Source organism: Heterodontus francisci, chromosome 46 (assembly GCF_036365525.1).
Source record: "Heterodontus francisci isolate sHetFra1 chromosome 46, sHetFra1.hap1, whole genome shotgun sequence".
Taxonomy (NCBI): domain Eukaryota; kingdom Metazoa; phylum Chordata; class Chondrichthyes; order Heterodontiformes; family Heterodontidae; genus Heterodontus; species Heterodontus francisci.
This window is the reverse complement of record NC_090416.1, coordinates 12,140,190-12,164,775: the sequence shown is the minus strand read 5'-3', so window position 1 is coordinate 12,164,775 and position 24,586 is coordinate 12,140,190. Positions and strand designations below refer to the sequence as shown.

The following is a 24,586-nucleotide window of genomic DNA, read 5'->3' as shown; positions in this document are numbered from 1 at the left end:
GGATGTTAGCATCTCGCTCGCGTCTCCCAAATCTCCCAGACTTCCCATCTCTCCTTCAGCCAAAGCCACCCCCCACCCCCATAAAAAAAACATATCAACTGGTCATTGATCTCACTTGCTGGTGGTGGGATCTTGCTGTGCATTAAAAATGACCGTCACGTCGGTCTCCTTAGCAGGAGTGAACGCTCCAAAGTAATTCACCACGACCAACGCACGGTGACAAGTCCACCGTGGACATGGTGGGGAGGGGGAAGGTGAAAGAGAAAAGTAAGCCTATTAAACTTTCATTTTTCTGTTCCGCATAGTGGTTCTCATATTTGTAAACCAGCTGTGTTATCAGGATGCTAAAAATAATTCGAGAGCGTCCTTCCTTTCATTGTCCCCCCCCCCCCGCCCCCCCCTCCTGATCTCTAGCATTGAGAAAAGGTCAGAAATCTCCGTGGAGAATGTTAGCCATTTTAACGAGTGTACAATCACAGAATCAGCGAGTAAACAGAGGCCATTCGGCCCTTCGTGCCTGTGCTGGCTCTTTAAAAGTGCTATCCAATCAGTCGCAGCTCGTTCCAGATCACAACAGCTCACTGCGTTAAAGAAAAAGTTCTCCCCATCTCCCCCTCTGGTTCTTTTGCCACTATTTGGAGACTGGTATATCTTAGTGATGTCTCGCCATGTGCAGTCAAGGTTTAATGTAGCCCTCGGGCACGTGGAGGGGCTTAGACATTGGGGAGAATCGGACTTTAACGTTACACATTCTGTCCTTTGCTCCATTGTGAGTTTACAAGGACAACCTGCCATGTAAACATGTCACACTGTAATTACAACCTCCCCCCCCAGTGGTGGCACTGCAGTGACATAAAGAAAACAAGCAAGTTTCTATTGCACCTTTCACAGCCTCAGTGACTCCCAGGATGCTTCATGGCCAATTAAGTACCTTTTAAAGTATCATCACTAAGGAGCAGGGGGGCGTGGGGGGGCGGCAGTCAATTTGTGCACAGCAAGCTCCCACAAACAGCGATGTGATAATTACCCAGATCATCTGTTTTCTTAGTGATGTTGGTTGAGGGATAAATATTGGCTCCAGGACAGCGGGGAGAACTCTTCCCCACCTCCCCCTGCTCTTCGTCCAATAGCAGCCGTGGAATCTTTCACATCCACTTGATAGGGGCAGACGGGGGCTTCGGTTTAACGTCTCATCCTGAAAGACGGCACCTCCGACAGTGCAGCACTCCCTCAGTCGGCCTGGATTATGAGCTACAGTTTCTGCATTCGCTCTTGGGTTAGAATGGGGAAGTTAACTTCTGTTTGTGCACGTGTCTCACCCACGCAAGACGTTGGGACATCTTGTAGGCCGGGAACCCAAGGAATCTGACTCAGAAGAAAAACAGGACGTCAACAGTTCCAAGAAGGTGTTGAAACAATTGTTTTCGCGTCCAATTCCCACGTGTCCCCATGCTGACGATGGCTTTGAGCGGGCGACGGTTCTAAAATTGCCGGTGACTTCACCCCTACCTCAGCTGGTGGGGGGTGAACTGCCCTGGCGTCTCCAGGAATTGAAATGGAATCTCCAGGGTGCCGTTGGGAACAGGATTCCCGGGAGCAAAAACCACAGTTGGGGGCGGGGGCGGTTTAAAACCAAAACTTCCTTTCAATCCTTTTGTTTATCTGTCGGTTGGAACCGCGGGGACGAAAAGGCTGTTTGACCGTTGAGGCGATGATGCGTCTGTTGGCCGTGGGAAGACTTGGCGCCACCAGGACGGGCCAATGAGGGGAAGGCGGTGAGGCCGGCGCAGTTGGCGGGAGGAGGTCCCGTGACCAACCCTCCAGGAAGAAGCCCAACCGGAATTGGCAGCCCGCTACCTTAGCCAAAATGGCCGTCCGGCCTAGCCGGTAAGGCTCAACCAAGTCCTGAAACTACTAGCCTGCCATTTACCTCAGTGTCACTGGTGGGACATACCAACAGAGGGACAGGAGGCCAATTCAGTCCCTCAGGCCTGTTGCCCCGTTCAATTAGATCGGAGCTGATCTGTCTCTTAACTCCATCTCACCACCTTGGTTCTGCCTTAATCCCCTTAACCCGACAAAAATCTATCAATCTCAGTTTGGAAATTTTCAATTGACCCTCCCCTCCCCCCCGCCCACCAGCCTCGACTGCTTTTCTGGGGGAGAGGGTTCCAGATTTCCCACTCCCCTTTGTGTGAAGAAATGCTTCCTGACATTACCCCCTGAACGGCCTGGCTCGAATTTTAAGGTTCTGCCCCCACCCCCACTTTGGACCAATACCCGAGCCCATGTTCACCAGACCCGGCTGTGCCCGCGGAAAACCAGGAGGAGCGAGGGCGCGAGATTGGCGATGACTGCTGGGCACTGAGGCGTCAAGTGAACAAGAAGCAACAGACCGTGGGCAGACAAGTCGACAGAAGCAATGGCTGCATGTTCAGCTCTCCACCCACTCATTTTCCGTATCGCTGAGCACATCCACCCAATTCTTTGTTTTGAAACAGTTATTTGCCTCAATATAATCACTGTGAACCTGCAGTCGCAACATGTCGGAAAGAGCGTGCCCTGTTCGAGAGCCAATGACGTGCTTTAAGTGGAGTCGCTGTTGCACTGAGCAACGCATGGCGGCTAATTTACGCACAGCAAGATCCCACAAATGACCCGGAGCATCGGCTTTTCCTGCTGTAGGTTGAGGATTAAATATTGAGCCCCAGGACACCGGGGAGAACTCCCCCGTTTTTACTTTCCCCCTTTTTTTTTTAAGGGGGCCTTTATATACATTTTAAAATAACTTTATTAAAACAGATAAATAAACCAAAGACTCAAATTAAAATGCCATTCTCGGCGTCGACGATGCACTCCAGTCCCTGCGGTGCCCACCGGTCGCGGAAGGCCTCAAGCGTACCGGCGGACACCGCACGCTCCCTCTCCAGGGACACCTGGGCGTGAACGTAACCGCGGAAGAGGGGCAGGCAATCGGGGAGGACGGACCCCCCGACGGCCCGCAACCTGGACCTGTGAATTGCCACCTTGGCCAGGCCCAGGAGCAGACCGACGAGGAGATCCTCCTCCCGGCCCACGCCCCTCCGCACCGGGTGCCCAAAGACTGAAGTGCAGCCAGAACTTGAGGAGCAGCCCCTTCAGATACTCAAAGAGGGGCTGCAACCTCGCACACTCCGTATCAACGTGGAACACGGACTCGTCCAGGCCGCAGAAAGTACAGGCGGCCTGGGAGTCCGTGAACCTACTTAAAAGCCTATTGCACGGGACTGCTCTGTGCAGCACCCTCCACCCTAGGTCCCCGATGTAAAGGGGGAAGACTCCCGCGTAGAGAGACCTCCATCAGGGTTTCCCCTCGCCGCCAGATGGCAACGCGAACCGCCAGGACGTGTTCGGCCGGCTGACGAGGGCGAGGAAGTGGAGAGTGTGCAGGAGCAGCCCGTACAGGAAACCCCTCCGCACCGATTGGAATGGCACGGAGGGCATTTCCGAGAGGCGGCTCGGGTTGTCTCACCTCCGTCACACTCTCACCCCCAGGATCGATGGCAGAGGAGTTCTCGCTGGGTTCTTGTGTGGAACTGCAGCCTATGGGTGCCAATGGTTCAGGAACCCCCCCCCCACCCCCACGCCCCCCCACCACTCCACCTCCGTCCCCAGGCCAGTGAGCGGCCCAGGGGAGACGGTAATTCCCAACTCTGGAAATCCAGCCGGAGCCGAGACCGGAGGGGGAGAGAGGAGGCCATCTCCTGCACCACCAACGCCCACAGGCCCAAGCAGATGGGACAGCAGTTTTAACCCTCTCCTCTATCCTGAGGGGTAGGGAGCTCCTGCCCAGGCTTTGCAGCCTTGATGTTGGTGGTGGTAAGGGGAACTTGAGGACCCGAAACAGGAGACAGCTCCCTTCCAATAGATGGACCCTGCACCTCAGAGCCCTGTGTTTCCTCTGTGGAGGGGTGCCTTCTCCTCTTTTTCCCACAAGGGCACGGAAGCTCAGAGACCTCCGTGTCATCAGAGGCCTCTGCCTCCGCACATTTATTTTTTAGCTACCCTGGGCCTGACTCCAGCCCTGGGATGGATGGGTTCCCCGGGATCGGACCTTGGGCTGAGCTCAGGTTCAGGTTGTGCCATGGTGCCCAGGGGACCCGCCTCTCGGTGTTTATTTTACCTCCGCGCCTTCCTTCCACTCGGATGGGCACCCCCCCCCCCCCATCCCCACTGGAGGCCTCCGGAAGCGACTGTTGGAGGTGTAGGCGGAGTGGGAGGAGGTGCAAACAAAACAGCCCCACCCAAGGTCTCCAGGTCTCTTCTTTCCCCCTCCCCACAACAATCAATGAAAGGGCTTCAAAAAAACTCACAAGAGCTGTCAGTTCTTTTGGCCTCCTCTTTTGGAATAAGGAGAGATGGAAAAAAACCTGCCTTTCAATTTCTGTCTTCCTCATGCAGCAGTCACACAGCCTCCACCTTCCAACCCACAGCCAGTCAGTTGAACCTCATGAACCACTGAGCAGTCCTCAATCAGGCAGCAGTCACCCCTGTTTTTTTTTTTTTCTTTTTTTTTTTAGTGTAGAGGGAGCTTTACTCTGTATCTAACCCCGTGCTGTACCTGTCCTGGGAGTGTTTGATGGGGGACAGTATAGAGGGAGCTTTACTCTGTATCGAACTCCCGTGCTGTACCTGTCCTGGGAGTGTTTGATGGGGACAGTGTAGAGGGAGCTTTGCTCTGTATCGAACTCCCGTGCTGTACCTGCCCTGGGAGTTGGGACAAACATTTTGTGTGACATTTGCCTGCCGAGCAGGATTGAGTGAAAGCACACCGGTCGCGGAAGGCCTCAAGCGTACCGGCGGACACCGCATGCTCCTTCTCCAGGGACACCCGGGCGCGAACGTAACCGTGGAAGAGGGGCAGGCAATCGGGGAGGACGGACCCCCCCCACTGACGGCCCGCAACCTGGACCTGTGACTGGCCACCTTGGCCAGGCCCAGGAGCAGACCGACGATGAGATCCTCCTCCCGGCCCAAGCCCCTCCGCACCGGGTGCCCAAAGATCAGGAGCGTGGGACTGAAGTGCAGCCAGAATTTGAGGAGCAGCCCCTTCAGATACTCAAATAGGGGCTGTAACCTCGCACACTCCGTATAAACATGGAACACGGAGTGTTTGATGGGGACAGTGTGGATGGATCTTTACTCTGTATCTAATCCCCGTTTTTTTTTCTGTATCTAACCCCCATACTGTACCTGTCCTGGGGAGTGTTTGATGGGGGACAGTGTAGAGGGAGCTTTACTCTGTATCTAACCCCCGTGCTGTATCTGTCCTGGGAGTGTTTGATGGGGGACAGTGTAGAGGGAGCTTTACTCTGTATCTAACCCCCGTGCTGTATCTGTCCTGGGAGTATTTGATGGGGGACAGTGTAGAGGGAGCTTTACTCTGTATCTAACCCCCGTGCTGTACCTGTCCTGGGAGTGTTTGATGGGGACAGTGTAGAGGGAGCTTTACTCTGTATCTAACTCCCGTGCTGTATCTGTCCTGGGAGTGTTTGATGGGGGACAGTGTAGAGGGAGCTTTACTCTGTATCTAACCCCCGTGTTGTACCTGTCCTGGGAGTGTTTGATGGGGGACAGTGTAGAGGGAGCTTTACTCTGTATCTAACCCCGTGCTGTACCTGCCCTGGGAGTTGGGACAAACATTTTGTGTGACATTTGCCCGCCGAGCAGGATTGAGTGAAAGCACAATGCTGCAGAGTGTGGTCAGGGGCAGTGTTGCCCTGTGGGCGGGCAGCGAGACAGAGGCAGTGGGCGTGATGCATTTCAAGCTGCTGCCTCTTTTCTTGCACCCTCGGTTCAGCTGCCTGTCACCACGCGATCGGATGCAGCACTTCACTTGCACGCGTGCTGAACAGTACACCTCGGCAGATGAGTGGCCGAGTGTGTAAAGGTCAGGGTGCGACGTTACATCACACCTGAAGGAGCACGGGCTCGCTGATGGTTTTTCCCCATTCGGGGCTGGCCACACCGCTGCCCTTCACTCACGGGGACCCCTCGGTCACCGCCTAACACCACCCCTCACTCTTTTTCCTCTACGCCTGGCCGTTCAACCAGGAGATGATGTCAGATCACGCTCCCCCCACCCTCCCCAGCCCGAGCCTCATGGGAGGCCAACTTGACTGTTCCGCATCACCCGCGGGCAATACGGCTGCGGTGGGCATCGCTGCCAGACCCTCATGGGACCCTCATACAGATCATGGCTGATCTGTATCTTGAACTCCATCTCCCCACCTTGGTTCCGTAACCCTTAATCCCCCGCCAACCCAACGAAAATCTATCCATATCAGTTTGGAAATTTCAAATTGACCCCCACTCCCCCCCCAGCCTCGACAGCTTTTCGGGGGGAGAGAGTTCCAGATTTCCCACTCCCCCTTTGTGTGAAGAAGTGCTTCCTGACATCACCCCCTGAACGGCCTGGCTCCAATTTTAAGGTTCTGCCCCCTTGTTCTGGACTCCCCCTCCCCAACCAGAGGAAATAGTCTCTCTCTCTCTCTCTCTTAACCTTTCTGGACTGAAAGTAGGTTATGAAGAGGGCTTCACACCCGACAGCATGCAAAGCTGTGCAGATGTGTGAATTGGTAACTTGTGATTTTCACATGCCTTGAGGGCAGTGGTGCCAATGTTACCAGGAAACCAAAGAAAACAGACACGCCCTGTTGGGTTTGTCATCCTTCTGGCCTTGTGCAAGCCAGTCAGGAAACTAGACCTCAGCCTCAGGCCGGAGAGGCCAACTGGTGCGGAATAGGTCATCAGAGAATTGTCCTGTGCGGAGGGATTGAGTAGAATGGGCCTATGCTCTCTGGAGGTTCTGAAGAAAGAGGTGATCGCATTTAAACACTTAAAATTCTGAGAGGGTTTGACAGGATCGATGCCGAGAGGCTGTTTCCCCCCCTGGCTACAGAGTCTGGAGCTAGGGGTCACAGAGTGTTTGATGGGGGACAGTGTAGAGGGAGCTTTACTCTGTATCTAACCCCCGTGCTGTACCTGTCCTGGGAGTGTTTGATGGGGGACAGCGTAGAGGGAGCTTTACTCTGTATCTAACCCCCGTGCTGTACCTGTCCTGGGAGTGTTTGATGGGGACAGTGTAGAGGGAGCTTTACTCTGTATCTAACCCCGTGCTGTACCTGTCCTGGGAGTGTTTGATGGGGGACAGTGTAGAGGGAGCTTTACTCTGTATCTAACCTGTCCAGTAGTTTCTGCTAACTCTGCTCTTTAACCCATCTCTGCAAACAAGGCTGACAGGCGGACTGGGTGTGCAAATAGCAAGGCCGCACTCAGTGGGAGTGAAGGGAGAAGAAAAAATTAAGCAGAAGACAGAGAGAGAGAGATGGAGGGAAGGTGGGAGAGAGACGGCAGTGGTTGAAGGAGAGAGAGGGAGAGAAAGGGAGTGAGAGGGCAGAGAGAGAAGCGGAAGGTATAAGAGGGAGACAGGAGTGATGGGGAGGACAGAGAGAGGGATGAAGCAGAGCGGGAGGGCAAGGGAGAAGAGTGGATGAGATGAGCTGATGAAAAGAAGGTGGAAGACAGAGAGAGAGAGATGAGAGGGCGGGAGAAGAGAGAACAAGAGACTTGCATTCCTCTAGCACCTTTCACAACCTCAGGACATCCCAAAGTGCTTCACAGCCAATGAAGTCCGTTTTGAAGTGTACTCCGTGCACAGCACAGCAAGATCCCACAAACAGCGCAGAAACGTGGACATTTTATGACACAGAGGGAGGCCATTCGGCCCATCGCATCAGTGCTGGCCAATTAGGGCTGCCCTTCCCAATCCCACTTTCCAGCTCTCAGTCCATAGCCCTGGAGGTTATGGCACTTCAAGTGTGTGTTTTTAAACATGATGAGGGTTTCTGCCTTCACCACCCTCTGGCCAAAAACTTTCTCCTCAACTCCTCTCTGATCCTTCTACCAAATAGTTTAAAGCGATGCCCCCTGGTTACTGATCTCTCTGCTAAGAGAAATGGGTCCTTCCTGCCCCACTCTATCCGGGCCCCCTCATAATTTTACGCACCTCAATTAAATCCCCCCTCAGCCTCCTCTGTTCCAATCCCAGCCTGTCCAATCTTTCCTCATCGCTAAAATTCTCCAGTCCCGGCAACATCCTCGTAAATCTCCTCTGTAGCCTCTCAAGTGCAATCACATCTTTCCTATCGTGTGGCGACCAGAACTGCGCGCAGTACTCCAGCTGTGGCCTAACCAGTGCTTTATACAGTTCCAGCATCACCTCCCAACTCTTAGATTCGATGTCTCGGCAACAAAGGCAAGTATCCCATACGGCTTCTCGAAAACCTTATCTACCTGTCCAGCCACCTTCAGGGATCTGTGGACATGCACTCCAAGGTCCCTCTGTTCCTCTACACTTCTCAGTATTTATTGTGTATTCCCTCGCCTTGTTTGCCCTCCCCAAATGCATTACCTCACACTTCTCCGGATTGAATTCCATTTGTCCCTGTTCTGCCCACCTGATCAGTCCATTGATATCTTCCTGCAGTCTCCAGTTATCCTTCACACTATCAATCACATGGCCAATTCTCCTATCGTCAGCAAACTGCTTAATCATACTCCCTACACTCAAGTCTAAATCATTGATCTATACCATAAAAATCAAGGGTCCTAGTACTGAACCCCGTGGAACCCCACTGTAAACAGCCTTCCAGTCACAAAAGCACCCATCAACCATTACCTGCCTCTGAGCCAATTTTGGATCCAGCTTGTCATTTTGCTCTGGGTCCCATGGGCTTTTAATTTCCTGACCAGTCTGCCATGTAGGACTTCGTCAAAAGCCTTGTTACAATCCACGTAGACGACATCAAACTCGCTGCCCTCATCCCCTCATCGACCCTCCTTGTTACCTCCCCAAAAAATTCAATCATGTTAATCAGACATGACCGTCCCTTAACAAATCCATGCTGACTGCCCTTGATTAATCCATCTCTTTTGAGATGAAGATGTACCCTGTCCCTCAGAATTTTTTCCAATAATTCTCCCACCACTGAGCTTCGGCTGACTGGTCTGTAATCACTCAGTCTATCCCTTTCTCAACAATGGAACAATAGCTGTCCTCTAGTCCTCCGGCCCCACGCTTGTAGCTAGAGAAGATTGGAAAATGATGGTCGGAGCCTCCGCTATTTCTCCCCTTGCTTCTCTTAGTAACCTGAGATCTATTTCATCTGGGCCTGGGGATTTATCCAATTTCAAAGATGCTAAACCTCTTAACATCTCCTCCCTCCATATGTTTACCCCGTCCAATATTCCACACTCCTCCTTAACTACGATGTCTGCTTTGCCCCTCTCTCTTTTGTGAAAACAGGCGCAAAAAGAACCATGCCCACGTCTTCCGCCTCCACACACACACACGATCTTCTCAGTCTTTAATCGTCCCTACTCTTCCCTCAGTTATCCTCTTGCCCTTTATGTATTTATATAACATCTTTGGGTTTTCCTTGCCAATATTTTTTCTTTGCTATCCTAATTTCCTTTTTAATTTCACCCCTACGTTTTTAATACTCCTCTCGGCTTGCTGCAGCATTGAGCTCTCAGTGTCTAACATAAGCTGTATGTTTTTTTTGACATCTCCTTTTCTTTGTGGGAACATATCTGCCTGTCTCTATCTCCTTCTTGAATGCTTCCTGCTGCTCTGACACTGATTAATTCTCAACACTTGTCTCCAGTACATTTTTTTTTTCCAACCAACTCACATCTCAGCTTGTGGTAATGGATATATACTCTGGTTTTTGTGATCTTGGTAGATAGACGAAGGGGTAGAGAGAGAGAGAGAGACAAGTAGACAACTCAATGGTTAGACAAGACAGAGGGCTGGATTGCATACGGGGACCTGAAGGCCCGAGACTGCTGGTCACCGACACCAAGAACGCTCGGGACCGGACAGCGGAAGTGGGTGAGTAATTTATTCGCTAATTTACATTTTGTTAAATAACTAAGTGGCGGGAGAGCGGTGGTGGGGGGGGAGGGGGCGGGGCCTCCAGCAATACTGGGCTGGGCCTTCCCAGGGCCGAAGCCTGCGGGAGATAAACTCGCACTGAATGGAGACCCAGTAAGAGCCGACAGCAGGAAGCACGGGTTGAGGTGATGAGCAAGACACCCCCACCCCCCTCCCGCGCCTCACCGACTACCCACAGCTCGGGGCGTGGGAACGACTGACAGCAGAAAGGCAGAGGCTGAAACAGAATGAACAATCGGATAGACTCTAACACACCTTGGGCACTGTGAAATCTGATTTTCCTGTTCACAACAAGAGGTGGCATTTTCACACCCTCCTGCAAACACACTTCACACCGAGAAAAAAAAACCCCCAGCGACAAGTATCAGGGGAAGTCACTCATCGCTGCCCTTTCACTTTAGGGCTCTGGGTTTGAGTCTAACACAGACTGGAGCACCTAACACCCTGCTGACAATGTCAGACGCACCAGCAGCAACCAGCTCGCATTGCGAGAGCCCCTTTCACAGCCTGAAGAGGTCCCAAATGACGCAATTTCTGAAGTGCAGCCGCTGTCGTCATGTCGCGCGGCGCCTTGCGCACAGCAAGATCCCACATGCAGTAAGCAGATCCCTTTTTCTACCCCCCACTTCTTCCAATAGCGGCAGTGGGATCTTTTGCATCCACCTGAGAGAGGGGCAGACGGGGGTGGGGGGGGGGGGGGGGGCGCCTCGGTTTAACGTCTCATCCGAAAGACGGCACCTCCGACAGTGCGGCACTCTGGCACTGGGAGTGTCGGCCTACATTATTGGCTCAAGTCTCACCTTTTCTTTGTGGGGGGAGAGTGGGCAAAGCTGAGTATGGTACGTTCCATTTGCCCCTCCTAACCCATGGGTTTTGTTCCTACCCTCCCCCCCCACCCAAACCTTGGAATCATCCACCAGCCTTCTGCTCCACTAAGTGTCAATCAATCCCCATTGGTTTTCAGAAACTGAATCTCAGTGTTACTCGGTTCTCTCTCTCATTCCTGGAGAGACTGTGCTACTTCATCCAGAGAAAGGTGCCATGCGGTTGTTTCAAAAATAGATTTGCCGTCAAGAGTTCACAAGTTATGTTTGCCCGCTGTCTGCAGTGTGTTAAAGGGTGATGACTGGAGGGAGAGATTCGGAGGAGGCGACACAGAGCACAGAGAGAGAGAGAGCTCGAAGGGAAGGCTACCAGAGAATTCAGAGTTTGGCATTTTGTGCACATGAAATATAGGAATTGCCAGATGAGAAAAGATCAAAATCCATCGCGTATGTCTTATTCTATTCTGTTAATCAACTGAGACGGTGATAATGGGGATGTTGAATAAACATACCCATCAGTTTTTATAAATGAGTCCAGAACAGGTCCAGACATGAGGAGAGGAAACCCTCCGCCCCCCCCAGTGATGAAGAGCTTTGGGAGGCAATGGTCAAAAGTCATCAGACCCTCCCCCAAGCCACACTAGACTCACCACATCTCACATTACTCACAAACTGCGTCCCAAAGTGTTATTTCCTGACAGATATCTGCCTCATTTGCATTCGGGTGAGTACCGACTGATCCCACTGTCTCCCCAGGGTGCCCCCCCCCCCCCCTCGAGATTGACCACTCTCTCACGGTTTCGCATTTCTCTGCCTTCGGGCGCAGGCCATTGTCCTCCGAATCGACAATTCTGGGCAAGGCTTCTCAACATACTGGGATGGGCGTCACTGGGTTAGGAGGCCAGAGGGATGGGCTTCGAGGGGACAGTTAGGGGACTATCACAGAATCGCTACGTTGCACAACGAGGCCATTCGGCCCATCGCGTCCACACCGGCTCTCTCAAAGAGCAACTCCCTCAGTTCCATTCCCCCGCCTTCTCCCCATAACCCTGCACATTCTTCCTTTTCATATAACTGTCTAATTCCCTTTTGAATGCTTCAGTTGAACCTGCCTCCACCACATTCTCGGGCAGCGCATTCCAGACCTTAACCACTCGCTGCGTGAAAATGTTTTTCCTCCTGTCGCTTTTTCTTCTCTTACTTTAAATCTGTGCCCTCTCGTTCTCAATCCTTTCGCGAGTGGGAACAGTTTCTCTCTATCTACTCTGTCCGGACCCCTCATGATTTTGAATACCTCTATCAAATCACCTCTCCGCCTTCTCTTCTCCAAGGAAAACAGTCCTAACTTCTCCAATCTATCTTCATAACTGAAATTCCTCATCCCTGGAACCATTCTCCTGAATCTTTTCTGTACTCTCTCCAATGCCCTCACGTCTTTCCTCAAGAGCGGCGCCCAGAATTGGACACAATACTCCAGCTGAGGCCGAACTAGTGTCTTATACAAGTTCAACATAACTTCCTTGCTCTTGTACTCTATGCCCCTATTAATAAAGCCCAGGACACTGTATGTTTTATTAACCACACTCTCAACCTGTCCTGCCACCTTCATCTATACACCCAGGTCCCTCTGCTCCTGCACCCCCTTTAGAATTGTACCCTTTATTCCCTATTGTCTCTCCATGTTCTTCTACCAAAATGGATGAGTGCAGCTCCAACAACACTCAAGAAGCTCGACACCATCCAGGACAAAGCAGCCCACTTGATTGGCACCCCATCCACAAACATTCACTCCCTCCACCACCGACGCACAGTGGCAGCAGTGTGTACCATCTACAAGATGCACTGCAGCAACTCACCAAGGCTCCTTAGACAGCACCTTCCAAACCCGCGACCTCGTCCACCTAGAAGGACAAGGGCAGCAGACGCATGGGAACACCACCAGCTGCAAGTTCCCCTCCAAGTCACACACCATCCTGACTTGGAACTATATCGGCCGTTCCTTCACTGCCGCTGGGTCAAAATCCTGGAACTCCCTTCCTAACAGCACTGTGGGTGTACCTACCCCACACAGACTGCAGCGGTTCAAGAAGGCAGCTCACCACCACCTTCTCAAGGGCGATTAGGGATGGGAAATAAATGCTGGCCTGGCCAGCGACGCCCACATCCCATGAATGAATTTAAAAAAATCACTTCACAGTTCTCTGCATTGAACTTCATCTGCCACCTGTCTGCCCATTCCACCAACTTGTCTATGTTCTTTTGAAGTTCACAATTCTTCCAAGTTTCATATCATCTGCAAACTTGGAAATTGTGCCCTGTACACCAAGGTCTGGGTCATTAATATATCAGGAAAAGCAAGGGTCCCAACACTGATCCCTGGGGAACTCCACTACAAACTTTCCTCCAGCCCGAAAAACATCCATTAACCATTACTCTTTGTTTCTCGTCACTCAGCCAATTCCGTACCCATGTTGCTACCGTCCCTTTTATTCCATGAGCTACAAGTTTGCTCACAAGTCTGTTGTGTGACATTGTATCAGACGCCTTTTGAAAGTCCATGTACACCACATCAACAGCATTGCCCTCATCAACCCTCTGTGTTACCTGGTCTTCGATGGGAGAGTTAGGGGACAAGAGGGATGGGCTTAGATTGTTCAATTACCTTTCCATGTCCTTTACTCATGGTGTTGTGTTGGAAAAGGCTGAAGAATACTGACTGAAGATAAATGCTTACAAAGCGATAAGTGTGTCTGTCAAATGGCAAAATTATTTCCCACAAATTTGTTCGTGAAGGCCCTATCCCTTTAAAATCCAGTAAGAGAATCAGGTCTGTTATCATTTCAGCTCACTTTCAGCCTCACCGTGGACTGAGTCTCGTTCGGTTCACCCTCCGCATGCCGTCCACTCTTCATTTCAGCCCTCCAGCTGGTTAATTATTTACCACATCATTACAACTTGCAGTTAGACATTTAACCAAAAATGTACGTTCATCACGTCTTGCCAGACCAGAACCTTCAAAGCAGCAAACACGAGAACGTTGGCAGAATTGTGAAATCAGTCGACAGGTAGAGAGAGAGAGAGAGAGAGAGAGAAAAGGAGTGAGGGAGAAAAAAAACAGAGGAGGGGCAGAAAGAAGGGGACAGAGTCAGAGGGAGAGAACGAGAGATTGAGAAAGGAGAGAGAAAAAGGTGAGGGAGAGAGAGAGAGAGAGAGAGAAAGAGACAGAGACAAAGACAAAGTGAGCGAGGCAGAGAGAGAGAGATAGAAGGCAAGATAGATATAAAGAAAGGCAGAGAGTGAAAGACAGAAGCAGAGAAAGAAGGAAAGAGACAGAGAAAGGAGAGAGAGAGAGAAAGAAGGGGAGAGAGAGAGAGAGGAGGGAGACAGCAAGATAGGTGAAAGAGGCAGAGAATGAGAGGAGAGAAAGAAAAGAGACGAGGGTGAGAAAAATGATGGAAAGAGAATGAAGGGATTACTGACAAAGAAAAGCAGATTGGGGGGGGGGGGGGGGGGAGAGAGAGAGAGAGAGATCGGAAAAGAGGTTAAAGGATAATTTTTTTAAAAAGCCGTGCCAGTACTGGAAACAGGCCCAGCAGTCATCCTTGATATTTAGCAAAGCATTACCCCTCTCGCTCCCCAATTACCACCCACTTCCCCCGTCAACCAGATTACCTGTTTGGGGGCAAAAGTTTTTGCCAGTCACCGGGCAGCAGGAAAGAAATGTGATGATAGCCAGCAGGAGGTCGCCCGCTGTAGGCATCCCCATATCTGCACCCAGACATCAGCCGCTGCTTGGTCGCAATCGTGGGTTGAATCTGCCCGAGAGGCTTCACCACAGATCCTGATAGGCTTGAGGTGTGCGGTGAGGAGACGCACCTCTTTCCCCGGCGTGGCAAACCACCCACCCCCCCCCCCAACTTCAGCTCTCTCCACCGCAAACACCCCCTTATCTGCTTGCGTGTCTCGGACTGACAACCACTCGACCTGTTTCCTGGTGAGTGACAAGGGGCCGAGGCAGGACAAACTTTCGGGAACTTGGTCTATTCATTGTTTGCATAATACAGTGGTGAGAGGCGGAGACAGATCGACTCGACTTCTGTTCAAGACTGTTCGAAACTTTTCTATGCTGTTGATAAACCCTCCTCCCTGCCCTCTTGGAATGATGCAGCACAGGGGAGCCCATTCGGCCCATCGAGCCTGTGCCAGCTATCCAATTAGTCTCACTACATCCACCCCACCCCCGCCCCGCTCTTTCCCCCACATCCCTGCAAATTTTTCCCCCCTTTCAAGCATTTATCCAACTCCCCTTTTTAAAAGTTACTACTGAATCTGAAGCCGGCGGGGGGGGAGGGGAGTTCTCCCCGGTGTCCTGGGGCCCAATATTTATCCCTCAACCAACATCACTGAAAAAAAAAACCCAGATGATCTGGGTCATTTACCACATCGCGGTTTGTGGGATCTTGCTGTGCGCCAATCGGCAGCCGCGTCTCCAACCTTACGAGTGCTTCATTGGCTGGAAAGCCCTTCGAGGCGCCCGGTGGCTGTGGAAGGAGCTCGAGAAACGCCGGCCCTTTTTTTTTTCTCCCCCACACCCCCCCTCCCCCACCTTCCCCATTCCGACTTATTTCCCAAGGTGTGAGTTGCCTCCGTATTCTTCCGCCCGGAACCTGCCACTTCGCACTTCTCTGTGTTGAAATTCATGCGCCGCCAGCATGCCCATTCCGACAGGTTTGTCTCCCCCAGTATTTTGTGGCTGTGCCCCTCTGTTCTCACTACACCAACCCCCCCCCCCACCCCCCATCCCACAATTTGGCGTCGTCCGCAAATTTTGTGCTCCTGATTCCCACGTCCGATACGTTTAGATATAGGGCAGTCCCGGCCCCGATTCTTCGGGATCAGAACTTGAAACCTTCTGCCAGTCTAATTTATTACCAGCAACCCCCTACTTGTCGGTTGAGTCTCAGGATTGCCAACGCAAGACAGCAGGGATGGGAAAGCTCGCAATTACCTGGGGAGGCTCGAGATCCCTGGAATATTGTCTGCAGTTTTGCTCTCCTTATCTGGGGAAGGATGTTCTTGCTATAGAGGGAGTGCAGCGAAGGTTCACCAGACTGATTCCCGGGATGGCGGGACTGACGTATGAGGAGAGATTGAGTCGGTTAGGATTATATTCGCTGGAGTTCAGAAGAGTGAGGGGGGGGTCTCATAGAAACCTATAAAATTCTAACAGGACTTGACAGGGTAGATGCAGGAAGGATGTTCCCGATGGTGGGAGAGTCCAGAACCAGGGGTCGCAGTCGAAGGATACGGGGTAAACCTTTCAGGACTGAGACGAGGAGAAATTTCTTCGCCCAGAGAGTGGTGAGCCTGTGGAATTCGCTACCACAGAAAGCAGTTGAGGCAAAAACATTGTTATGAGTTAGATATAGCTCTTGGGTCTAAAGGGTTTGGGGCGAAAGCGGGAACAGGCTACTGAGTTGGATGATCATAATGAAAGGCGGAGAAAGCTCGAAGGGCCGAATGGCCTACTGCTACTCTTATTTATGATTCTATTCTGTCGCTGACCATTCCTGTCGACAAGAAAAAGTTGCGTCCTCAAATCTGCCCAAAATTGGTTGGGACCCAGGGCACATGGAGCAAATTGGAGACACTGAAAATAGTTCCTGACCACGGGAGTTGGGAAACTCAATGAAAGCACCATGGAAACTCCCAGGAATGGTTGGACCTAGGTAAAACCAGTCAGGTTGATTTGTCAGGCCACCTAGGCCCATAGCAAACCAGGTCAACGAGGGCAGAACAGACCTGGTTAGAAGCAACAAAACCAGGTAAACCAAATCAGGTCAACTCGAGTCCAACAAGCCAGTCCCACTCCCCTCTGCTCTTTCCCCCACAACCCTGCAAATTCACAATAACTCGCTGCTTTAAAAGAATTCCCATCTCCTCCTCCCCTCCCCCTGGTTCCGAACCCTCCTGCCGGTGGAAACGTTTTCTCCTTATTTACTCCATCAAAAACCCTTCCTGATTTCGAACGCCCCGATTAAATCCATCACCTTCGTGCTGATGCAGGTGGATTCTGAAGCAAAGGGTCACCAGACTGATTCCTGGGATCGGGGAATTGTCCTGTGAGGAGAGATTGTGAAGAGTAGGCCTCTAATCCCTGGAGTTTACAGGAATGAGCAGTGATCTCATTGAAACATATAAGATTTTGACAGGGCCTCGACAGGATGGCTGTTGAGAGGCCGCTCCCCCCCCCACCCCCCCCCGACTGAAGAGTCTAGAACACGGGGTCAGTCTCAGGATAAAGGGGTCGGCCATTTTGGACTGTGACGGGGAGACATTTCTCGCTCAGAGGGTTGTGAATCTTTGGAATTCTCTACCCCACCTCCGAGAGCTGTGGGTGCTCAGTCGTTGAGTATAATTCAAAGACCGAGAGCGATAGATTTTCTGGGCGCTGAGGGATCGGGCGGGAAAGTGGAGTTGAGGTGAATCGGCCAGGATCTTAGTAAAGGGCGGAGCAGGCTCGAGGGGCCGAATGGCCTCTTCCCGCTCGCATTTATGATGTTCTTCTTTGAAGTTAGTGAGAACTCGCGGGTGGAAGATGACTCAACGTGGCGGCGGCAGTGGTGGTTGGGGGTGTGGGGGCAGGGTGTGTGTGAAAATTAACAGGGTCCAGGGCTGACACTGAGGCGTCCCAGACGATTAAAATACAACAACACTAGCCCTTTAAGGAAGTGCCCTGTGGCAAGCATTTGTGTCGACTTGGGGAAAATAAATCTTATCCACAGATCAAATGATTTCCTGTTGACACTAGAGTACAGTCATCTTGAGATATTTTGAAATGATACTGCAACTCTTCAAAATGGCTTCCTGTTGGGCCCCACCAATTAACCCTTTTAGGCCTGCTGCCCCGCAGGGATGCATTAACGCTTTAGAAGTTATTTTTGAGCAGGCTCTAGGCCTTCCAGCCGTGGCTCGGGGGGTGGGGGGTTGGGAGGTAGCGCTGTCACACGTTGAGTCAGGAGTTCGAGGCCTCTCCAGAGGCTCCGGTCCAAAGATCTAGGCCCAATCTCCAGAGATGACCTCGGGACGTCCCAACAAAGTACTTTTTCTTTTTTGAAGTGCAGCGTAGGAAACGCGGCAGCTCATCAGCGCACAGCAAGATCCCAAACAGCAACGGGATAACGGCCGACTTGTTTCCGAGTGATGTTGGTTGCCGGGCAGCCACTGGAGCCAAGGGACGCCGGCCGAGGTGCGGGGCCGAACGGTGAAACTATCACTCTCGCGGAGGCTCCCGACAGCACAGGCCGAGGGAGAAAAGCCCGACTTTCGGAAAGGCCGGACGCGTCTGTGTGACCACCTGCCAGTTCAGGACCCCAGAGGTGAAAGGTCAGGAGGCTGACTCATTCCTCCCTGGAGCGGATCTGACTGCCGTCCAATCTAGTTTGTCTGTCGAGCTTATGCAAATCGGGCATGGCCGTCGTGTGCAGACTGGCCGAGATGCCGCCAGACTGGTGAGGGGGGCGTTCAGCCTTTGGGGAGAGGGGTCTCAAATCCACGAACTCCTGATTCAGAGGCTGCAGTGTTACTGACTTGAGTGCAAAAGGCAACCAATCTCTGTTAAAGATCTTTGGTGATTATACATCAGCCAAGTTCTTTTCACAGCGGAAAACTTAAGAGTTATTGTAGGGTCTTAGAACACAGGAGGCCTTTCGGCCCCTCGTGCCTGTGCTGGCTCTTTGAAAGATCTATCCAATTAGTCCCACTACCCTCCCCCTGCTCTTTCCCCCATATCCCTGCACATTTCTCCCCTTCAAGTATTTATCCAATTCCCCTTTTGAAAGTTACCATTGAATCTGCTTCCACCGCCCTTTCAGGCAGCACGTTCCAGATCACAACAAAGATTTGCATTGATATAGTGCCCTTAGTGTAGCAAAACAGGACAAGGTGCTTCACAGGAGCGTTATCAAAGTTAACTGGGATTCTGAACAGTGGAAGGAAATGGAGTTGAGTATTGTGGGAGTGAACGGGAAGGGGTTTGGGTCCATTGGGGTTGCGTACAGTGGGAGTGAACGGGAAGGGGTTTGGGTCCATTGGGATTGTGTACAGTGGGAGTGAACGGGAAGGGGTTTGGGTCCATTGGGATTGCGTACAGTGGGAGTGAACGGGAAGGGGTTTGGGTCCATTGGGATTGCGTACAGTGGGAGTGAACGGGAAGGGGTTTGGGTCCATTGGGATTGTGTACAGTGGGAGTGAACGGGAAGGGGTTTGGGTCCATTGGGATTGCGTACAGTGGGAGTGAACGGGAAGGGGTTTGGGTCCATTGGGATTGCGTACAGTGGGAGTGAACGGGAAAGGGTTTGGGTCCATTGGGATTGTGTACAGTGGGAGTGAACGGGAAGGGGTTTGGGTCCATTGGGATTGTGTACAGTGGGAGTGAACGGGAAGGGGTTTGGGCCCATTGAGGTTGCGTACAGTGGGAGTGAACGGGAAAGGGTTTGGGTCCATTGGGATTGTGTACAGTGGGAGTGAACGGGAAGGGGTTTGGGCCCATTGAGGTTGCGTACAGTGGGAGTGAACGGGAAAGGGTTTGGGTCCATTGGGATTGTGTACAGTGGGAGTGAACGGGAAGGGGTTTGGGCCCATTGAGGTTGCGTACAGTGGGAGTGAACGGGAAGGGGTTTGGTTCCTTTGGGATTGTGCCCAATGGAAAGAATGCCCAGCTCCTCCCAACACTGAATAAACACAGGATCCATAGATATGGTATTTTTAGAAAATTCTATTTTGTTTCATAAAACAATACATTTTTTCAGGTATAGAAATGCATAATAAATTATGGAATGTTTATATATATATATTTATCTATATATATACAGCCCAACTAACTTCTCAAAAGACAAAGTAGAACAGAACAGAAGGCATAAGTGTCCGTTAAACATTTCCATGTTCCAGATGTGCCAATTGCATACACAAAATGCGCCAACATAGTACAATACTGCCCCGTAACCTTTCACCTTTGAACTATCTGTCTCCAGGACCAACAAAACAGAACATGAAAGGGCAACGTGCTCATGAGCCTGAGTGCATCAGACCTAATGGGCTCGTGTGCATTTGCGTTGAGACCAGAACTGAAAATAAAAGTAAGCAACAGCTTTTTTTTTAATACAAATGTTACTTTAAGGTCATGGACCTCTAAAGACTGCTCTGAAATGTTTTTTTTGTGTGGTAGTTTGTTTTTTTTTTAACAAAAATGTGAAATTCAAGACCGCTATGTAAACATGTCGTGTAACAACCGCCCACCATCTTGCGTGGGGGTGAAATGTTGTACGTTTTATAGTTCTGTGCTGATGTGATTAAGAGTTTACAAATGACGCATGGCGCTAAAGACGTCACACAGTGGCTGCCTTCCACTTCGCCCAATTCTTCCTCCCCCACCCCGACAAACGTTCGGCATTGCTAATTGTCTCATTGCCGTTAGCCCCCAACAACTGGAGTGTCCAAGCCTATGGCCTGCAGGCCTGAATACTGGGGTGTCCAAGCCTATGGCCTACAGGCCTGAATACTGGGGTGTCCAAGCCTATGGCCTACAGGCCTGAATACTGGGGTGTAAAGCCTATGGCCTACAGGCCTGAACACTGGGGTGTAAAGCCTATGGCGTACAGGCCAGAACACTGGGGTGTAAAGCCTATGGCCATAGGCCCCAACACTGGGGTGTAAAGCCTATGGCCTACAGGCCCCAACACTGGGGTGTAAAGCCTATGGCCTACAGGCCCCAACACTGGGGTGTAAACCCTATGGCCTATAGGCCCGAACACTGGGGTGTAAAGGCTATGGCCTATAGGCCCGAACACTGGGGTGTAAAGCCTATGGCCGTTAGGCCTGAATACTAGGATAACCAAGTCAATGGCTTGTAGGCCTCAACAACCGGGATGTTCAAGTCTATGGCTTTTAGGCCTCAACAACAGGGGCGGCTAAGCTTATGGCCGCTCGGCCCTAATTGTCTTGAACGCCCTGTCTGCATGACCAGCATTGTCCCTGTTGAAATGGTTTGGATACATATTTCAATTTATGCTGGCCTGAACGTCTGCGGCGGCCTAACAGTTTGTGGGTCGGCTGGCTGACTCGCCGACCTCCTGTGGCGCTGCTCGCTGGTGAGGTGTGACGGGAAGCAACCGTGACGCTTCACAGGACGTGCGCACTATAAGGCACAGCTGGGTCGTTGCTGGTTGGCCGCTGGGCGTTTTTGTGGCAAATAAATGGAGGAGATCCCATCGACACCTCGGGTGCAACATGGGCCCTTTCCCCCTCTTTTATATTTATCTCTCCTTTCACACACACAAAAAAAAGTTGCTGTCAATTTTTCCCTTGCTTCCTGCCTTTGAAGGGGCTCATCAAATGGGTTTAGCTTTGGCAGCCAGCGTCAGGCGGGCTATTCAACCGTGGAAGGATTCACAGCTCTCACCCAGCATTCCTGTGCGGAACTCAACGAATAACAATCAGGGCTGGCAACCCCAGCTGGTTTTTTTTTTCCCCCCTCAACTTCTCCCCGACTCTACCTCCAAATTGCAGCAGCCCATCCTTGATCGGGTTAAACCCGGACTGACCAGGGCCCAAAAACTGGGGCTTTCCCTGGCGGACCTTTGGCCTGCTTCTCGCAATCTTTGGTTAAGAAACACAGCTTGAAATAAAACCACCGACGTTGTGAAAACGCTTGGGACTAACATGAGAACAAGAAAGCACCAAGTGTGAGTGGAATCAGAGAGAGAACAAGCTGCCTACTTGTGAAGAAAAAAAAATACAAAAGAAAAAAATAGAGACAAGGCACGTCTGACCCTCACAGTTGAGGATTGGGGGCTAGGCCCCGAAGCCTGCGAGGAGCAATGGAAGGGAAAATAATTAACGGCAACTCTGTAAATTATAAAGTGCGGCAATTTGCTCAAAGTGTCACCCGTTGAGGGGTTGTGGTCATGTGTCGCGCTGCTGGTTGTCAAGGTAACTCGTGCCAACCAGGTGATCTGGACAACTGGGGCCTAGCCCTATTGTGACCTCCATCTGCCTTGTGGGGATAGGGTTGCCAACTCTGGTTGGACGTGTTCATGCAATGACGCCAAGCCCCAACCCTCCCACCATTGGCTGCTCGACACGCCCATCCTCCCCGCCGTCCCACGGCCAATTGGAAAGCAAAGGTTCCTCGTTATCCGATCGGTTGGTTCCTGACCGCCAACCGAACAGCCTCTTTCACTCCCTTAACCATCTCTAAAACCTCTCCAACAAAGGGCCAAATAAAAAAAATGAAGGAAAAAAAGTTTTTTAAAAAATGCCTATGGTTTTCCCCCCGGGTTGTTGCGGCCAGTCCTGACATCACTTCTTTAGCAACAGGAAGGTTCAAGGCCCTTATGACAAGGAGTAGCAAATTCCGACATGGCTCCCGAAGGTGGCCAGCTCCCGTATCATCCCCTTCGTGAAAGGGCAGGCAGCTCTGACATCACCTCCTTGCCAACCGAGGAGAGGGCAAAGGTTAATACCACAACTGGCCCACCTGCAGAGCTGGTATAATGGCCTGCTCTCCCGTGAACCCCGAAGGCAACTGGAGGTGACAAGCAGAATGGTCACCCCCACCCCAACCCTCTCCATCGTGACCAGGATAATGGGCAACGTGATACCTGAGTGAGAGCCTGAGGGTGAGCAGTAGAGAAGATGTTCCCACTTGTGGGAGGAGACCAGAACTAGGGGGCCATCAATATAAGACAGTCACTAATAAATCCAATGGGGAATTCAGGAGAAACCTTTCCCCGGAGAGTGGTGAGAATGTGGAACTCGCTACCACAGGGAGTGGTTGAGGGGAATAGCAGAGATGTATTTAGGGGGAAGCTGGATATACACATGAGGGAGAAAGGATTAGAAGGATATGTTGATAGGGTGAGATGAAGAGGGGGTTGTGAGGAGGCTCGTGTGGAGCAGAAACACCAGCACGTAGCAGATGGGCCGAATGGCCTGCTTCTGTGCTGTAGATTCTATGTACTGCCACTCCAAATGAGGGGAGGCGAGGGGGAGGGAGAGGAGAGAGGCGAGGGGGAGGGGGAGGAACTGTGCCAGCTTGAACTGGGGAATGAAGTGGTCAAGAATGGGGTGGAGGAGGAGCTGAAGAGCTCAGGCACACAAGCTTGGCAACAATTTAACCGCTTGAGAATTTTTCTCCCCGTTGTGGAGACAGAAGACTTGCTTCCCTTTCTCTGGCCTGGATTCACACTGCGAGCCTGGAGGAGGAACCTGCGGCCTACTCCAGGCCCTGGTTTCCCAGCAGACTTCGAGGCACGTGCCAATGCAACTAGTAGCTTGGAGAACACTCCTGAACAGCAACAGGCAGGTCGAAAGCTTAAGATGCACAACTCTGGCATTTTTTTTTTTACATTCCCAAGCCAGCTCCTCTGGCGACCCCTGACCTTTGACACTGTCCAGTCGGGAAGTTGGGCCTACCCAGGGCGCCCGATGCCGCGTTTCCTTGGGACTCACTCGTCGGGAACAGCGACAGTGCTCCCCTCTCCCCCTCTTTGCTTTGGTTATAGCGATGGAAACGGTCTTTGAAATCTTTGGTGTCTCTTTCGGGTCCTCTTCCTCCTCCTGCCTGGTGATTGGCAGTGCTTCACCAGAACACCCGTGTACGCCGCCATTGATAACCCCTCCTCTCCCACACACCGAGAGGGCATCCCAGAATAAAAGCAGCTCCTTCTTCCTGCCCGAATGCGTGGTGCGTCCCCAACTCTCGGCCAATTATACAGCTTCTAAGAGAATGGATTGATGCTGGGCCACCAGTTGGCTGAGCCAACTCTTGACGCCAACGATGAAGACCTCTTGGGCAGGGAGACGGTGGGTGTAGGAAGCTCCTCCGACAAGCTGGCATCTCCCTCCAAACTCACCAGCCTTCCCCTCCTCCCCCCTCTCTCTTCCCTACCGCAGAAAAGGGGAGGGCATCGATTGCCGTTCCTCTCTTTACCCTCGCCTGCCCCCCCATGACCTCAAAGTAGGCAGGGTCAAGGGTCACTCGCACGATCTGCCATTCCTGGCAACAGCCGAAGCGTTCCCGACCGACTTCCCTGGACGTCTCTTCCCCACCGCCCCCGCCCCCCCCACACATGTCTTGCGTTTTGGTGAAAATGTTAACAAAAAAAGCGGAGGGGAGTCCATTTCGGGGAAGGAAGAAGTAAAAAGGAAAATATACAAAAAAAAAAGCGGACCTCGCATTTGCGGCTTAAGAACGAACAAACGGAGGGTGACGGGCGAGAGGGTTTGTCTTGGCTACATCATCCGCCAGGCCCTAATGTGTGGGGTGAGCCAAGTCGTCATGTATGTTCTTCCTGGGACCATCCTTTCTTCCAACCCCCCCGCCCCCCCCTTCCTTCCTCACCACCTCTTTCCTCCTCCTAATTCGAGGCCTCTTTCCCTTTCACCACTTGGCATTCCTCGCCCACCACCGGGCTGGGGGTGTTGGCCTGGTCGGTCTTCTTCTTCCGCAGGGTGTCAAGCCAGCTGGAGCTGGAGCGGCTGAAGCTGGAGAGCGCCAGCGAGCTGAGCCGCATGTTCTTGCCCGAGGTGATGAGCTCGCCGAAGCCCTCCTGGTGCGAGAAGGCGTAGCCGGAGCGCCGGGAGCCAGCCCGGCCCACCCTCCGCATGCAGCGGTGCTGAGGCTTCTGCTTCTTCCGGACCAGCTGCGTGTAGCGGACCTGGCAGAAGGAAAACGGACACGTGTTAGGGCCTGGCGGTCCGAGGC

At 52.0% G+C, this 24,586-nt stretch overlaps 2 protein-coding genes across 3 annotated transcripts in view; both read right to left on the bottom strand.

The window, feature by feature from the left end:
* The window catches only part of LOC137356827 (interleukin-6 receptor subunit alpha-like), a 38,964-nt gene extending 24,087 nt beyond the window's left edge, over positions 1-14,877 (bottom strand). The window contains exon 1 of one of the 2 annotated variants that reach the window (XM_068022643.1): positions 14,494-14,877. In XM_068022643.1, the coding sequence (XP_067878744.1) occupies positions 14,494-14,587 (94 nt within the window). In that variant the 5' untranslated portion in view covers positions 14,588-14,877. Of the gene's footprint in view, positions 1-1,027; positions 1,199-14,493 lie in introns of those variants that run through there. The other variant, XM_068022644.1, reaches the window with a different exon arrangement.
* A 4,702-nt stretch (positions 14,878-19,579) lies between these two features.
* The window catches only part of LOC137356866 (phospholipid-transporting ATPase ID-like), a 34,588-nt gene continuing 29,581 nt past the window's right edge, over positions 19,580-24,586 (bottom strand). The window contains 1 exon segment of the mRNA XM_068022704.1: positions 19,580-24,539. Coding sequence (XP_067878805.1) covers positions 24,240-24,539 — 300 coding nt within the window. The 3' untranslated portion in view covers positions 19,580-24,239.